Below are 4,238 nucleotides of genomic sequence, written 5' to 3'. Positions count from 1 at the left end.
GAAGAGATAGACTTTTGAGTGATAGATAAGTTCAAGTCTCCACATACCTTTTTGTTGATGAAGTTCCACGGTTCCTTGAGTAGATCTTCATCGTTGTATGATGAATCACCATGAAGTCCTTGAGCTCAACTACACTTTTCTATCCTAGTCTGAGACTTATCTATGTAGACTAGAAATCAAGACTCATAGTTTTGATCACTAACATTGACAAACATGCTTGAGATATCAATGCATGCAAGGTCGACCGAGCTATGCTCTAACAAAAGGAGTATTAGATGGTTTTGGAATTGTTGCATTTGCTCCACACAAGTAACCATGGTCAGAGACACCTCTCACTCCTACTTTATATCCCCAACTAGGATTTTGTTCTAACCATTTAGTATTATAGAATGCTCTATCTAAATTGCAAACAATTCTTTTTGATCCTGCTCTGTTATTACACCAGGAAAACTCCAATCCAGTTTTAGGTGCTTGTATTAATTCACAATTGTGAACACAACTATTGAATTCTAACATTGCAGTTCTTAGTGGGCTTCTTCCACCTTTCTTTTCTTCAATACTCAAGGCTGCATTAAAATCAGCTAATATTAACCATGGTTTATTTAAATTGTTAATTTCCTCCGGAGTTGACCACAATGCTCTTCTGTCCACTGTCAAACTTGCTGTATGAACACCTGTAATTAGAGAACCTCCCACTTCAACAGTAATTTCTTGACTTGTATTTGATATAACAATTGGATCAGAGATAGATGCATTCCATAGTAACCAAATATTCCCCTTATTGGTCTCAGTTGAATTATGAATTACTTTATTCTTCATTCCAGATAACCTCAACTTCTTGATAGTGTCTTTTTTCACATTTATTTTTGGCTCTGCTATCCAAATCAAAGAAGGACTAAAATTTGAAACTAAACTTCTTAGTTTATCAGAGGCTAATGCTCTTCTTAAGCCCCTGATATTCCAGTAAATTATTCTCATAGAGAAGGTTGAGTTTGAGAAGTTTTAGGACTTCTCTTACCCTGAACTTTTTTGCTACCAATAACACCAACATCTTTGTTTTTGATCTCAGGCCCTACACGGGAAGCTTCTTGTTTCCTTGTGGTCACATTAGGCTTTATAACTCTTTCTTTTGGTATATGTTTATCTTTCACTTGCTCCACTGACTCTTGGGAGGTTGATGAAACAAGAATAATGGGAGGTTTCATATTGACCACATTTGTAATACATGGAGCATTTGAGCAGAAATCTAAAATTTTATCTACTGAAAGTTCAGGAAATTCCACATGTGATTCCAATGTACCTGTAAATTCTTCTGGAGGATCTTGTAAGATATGGAATCTACCTGAAGAGGGTTCTCCATGTTGATGAATAGATAACTCAGTATTGATTGGAGATTCTATAATGGTTTCTTTAAACTGTTCTAATTTTTTTCTGGGAAGCAAATATCAAAACCAACAACTTCTTGAGTCTGTTTTTTCCTCCATTTCTTCTTTGACTTTTCCACCCCTTGTTCCTGAGTATTTGATGTAGATGATTCACTTCTTTTATTTCTGCATTCAGCTACATAATGTCCTATCACTTGGCAATGGTTACAGAATTTTGGAAGTTTTGGAATTTGTATTGCTTATTCAAACTCACCATATTTGGTTTTAACCTCTATTTTGCTTGGAATGAACTTTGCTAAATATATCTCCATTAATACACTGGCATAGTAACCAATTTCTTTCTTCAATGTTGTCTCATCAACTTTAATTGCTCTACCTAGTGTATTACCCATCTGTAGTATGATATTCTCCTTCCAGTATTCAATACTAAGTCCTGGAAACATTACCCATACAAAAGCGGAAGTCGATTTCTGATTCTCTGGATTGAAATTAGGTTCCCATGCTCTGAGTTTGGGCTGCTGAGTTTCCACAATCCAAAGACCTTTCCATATATAGCTTCTATCTTCAAAGTTATCAAGCTTAATAATGAAGAATCCTTTTCCTAAGGGAATAAGTTGAAGATTACCTTTAAGTTTCCATTGTTGTCGTAAAGAGATTTCTGCTTCTTTCATCTTCAATTTAACGAAATCGAGTCTTCCAATTAAGCTAAATTTCCATTCATCAATACTGTTATCTATAATTTCACCGGGAATGAACATAGATGGAGTTGTAGAATTTTCAAAAGATTTACTAAAATTTGAATTTAGGTTCAGATTGGGACTCGAATGAGATCCCATTTCCGATTGATTACCTGAAGAATTTGACATGATGAATTAAGATTTAATGATTAGATTCATCATTTTGATGAACACCAATCATCAGATTTGACCAATATTCATCTAAATTTATGATTAATCCACACAGAAAAAGAAAAAAGAATCCAAGTTGAAGCTGAGTTGGTCGCCGATTCATAGATCTCTTCTCTCTCCTCAAAAATTACAATTAGTAGTATCACTGCAGTCTGTAATATCATGACAGTATTAATATATGACGGTGATATTAGGGTTTCTGAAGCAAAACTTTTAATACTCCATATATTTCATGATTAAAGCTGAAAGACTCAACACATTTTATTGAACTCGGAATTCATCTCTGGTTTCTGAATTAACCCGGAATCACATATGATGTTGATCACATCATATTTAAAGGTCCCTAGACATGCGACATGCTAGTGCAGAGCAACCTGTTAATTATATCTAGTGATGTATTTATCAGTTGAATTCCTAGAGAAAATATGCTAATCAAACCCTAATATTCAATTACTCAGATCCTTAGATTTTCTCAGCTGAATTCCATGGAATAGTAATGGAGATTCACCTTTCGGGCATTTAGAGCACCCCCGAGTAATCCCCGAGCAAGAGGCATGGGTGTATTTAGTGATAATTCTCAAAGGAGAGCATTTAAAAACATGGAAGAACTAGGATTGGAAGTCTGATCAAAGAAGAAAAAGAAGAGAGATAAAATAATAATATAATAATAAAGGAACCGTGAGGGTGGGCACGCACGGCTAGTCGTCAGGCCATGCCGTCGGTTCTAGCCGGCCCTCCTCTCTTTTCCTTATTTTATTATTAATATTAGGGTTTTTCTCTTTCGAGGATTTCTCTTTCGATCAAAACTCATGAAACTTCCACATCTCTCCACGAGTCATGTGGTTAGTTAAGCAGGTGGTCCCGCAACCATCATGACCTGTCTTTCTACCACCATGAGAAATATTAAAATAATATTATTTTAATATTTTTAACAGTGGTCCTTCCACCACTATTAAGAATTTCAGTTAAACTCAAATTCTTCATACATGGATGAAATAATGCTCGATGGACCATCAGAAAATACCAAAATTCTCAGGATTGGTCCGCGGACAACTTGGTGACACGGGCATGCCACCATGATCGATCCTGGTCGTCCCTTTGGCTTGCAGAATCCGGTCCCACCTCTTTTGATGATTTTTGACCTAATTAATCATATAGAGTCCATATTTGGTTCAAACTCTTTCCTGCAACTGGGAATGGTCATCCACCCACAATTAGATGATCCCACGACCACCAAGGGCCAATTACATACCCCTTGGTCGGTCCCTCCTCTCTCCATAATTAGGTTTTACTACCTATTGCTCAGTCAAGCACAATTTTAACAATGATTAAACAACAATTAATCATCCTTATGCTCGGTCTAGCATCCAGATACTACTTGGTCGGTCCATCACCCATAGAGGAGGTCCCTCTCTCATCAATTGGTTGATTCTCAGTTGATCATCCATTGATCATCCATAATCAGGATTTTGAATTGAATACTCCGTCTAGCATAATTCTGAATCGGTTCAAACACCAATATTTTAATATTGGTCCAACAATCAATATTTTAATTAATTAATTAATTAATTAATTAAATATTATACAGTTAATATTTTTAATTAATATTTTATTTGGTCTTGCTACCAATTATTTATGGATCTAGAAATATTTTCTCTGACTAGCAATACTTGCTTTGACCATCAGTGTTACAACCGTCAAGCACCCTAATTGCTTCAGCTAGCAATAGGTCACGGCTAACAAGATTCAGAACCGCCATTTCTGGCAATATTGATCCAACTATCAACATTTAATTTCTCAAGGCAATATTCTTCATATTGATTCAGCTATTAATATTCGAGTTGCACTATTTCTCATGTTGAATTTGAGAATTTATTACTGATTCAACTATCAATATTTTATTGGTTCATCAACCAACATTTGGTTCGTCTATCAATCATTATTT

The 4,238-nt window shown here is 35.4% G+C and overlaps 1 protein-coding gene across 1 annotated transcript; it reads right to left on the bottom strand.

Moving 5' to 3' along the window:
- Positions 1 to 249: 249 nt before the first annotated feature.
- LOC113295819 lies at positions 250 to 2,221 on the bottom strand. The gene is made up of 3 exons (XM_026544149.1): positions 1,639 to 2,221; positions 1,019 to 1,342; positions 250 to 872 (listed from the first exon to the last, which is right to left on the bottom strand). Exons 1-3 carry the CDS (start codon positions 2,219 to 2,221, stop codon positions 250 to 252), a joined length of 1,530 nt encoding a protein of 509 aa, XP_026399934.1.
- Positions 2,222 to 4,238: the final 2,017 nt, after the last annotated feature.

Source organism: Papaver somniferum, chromosome 7 (genome assembly GCF_003573695.1).
Source record: "Papaver somniferum cultivar HN1 chromosome 7, ASM357369v1, whole genome shotgun sequence".
Taxonomy (NCBI): domain Eukaryota; kingdom Viridiplantae; phylum Streptophyta; class Magnoliopsida; order Ranunculales; family Papaveraceae; genus Papaver; species Papaver somniferum.
The sequence above is the reverse complement of the archived record's forward strand: the minus strand, read 5'-3'. Positions and strand labels throughout refer to the sequence as shown.

What these genes read in the sequence shown, in the direction of transcription:
- LOC113295819 (XM_026544149.1), bottom strand. Translation starts at nt 2,221, where the DNA reads ATGGGATCTCATTCGAGTCCCAATCTGAACCTAAATTCAAATTTTAGT. An exon ending in AGAGGTTAAAACCAAATATG is followed by an intron (nt 1,343 to 1,638) that starts GTGAGTTTGAAT and finishes AACCCTCTTCAG; the next exon opens with GTAGATTCCATATCTTACAA. An exon ending in TGGTAGCAAAAAAGTTCAGG is followed by an intron (nt 873 to 1,018) that starts GTAAGAGAAGTC and finishes TTTGGATAGCAG; the next exon opens with AGCCAAAAATAAATGTGAAA.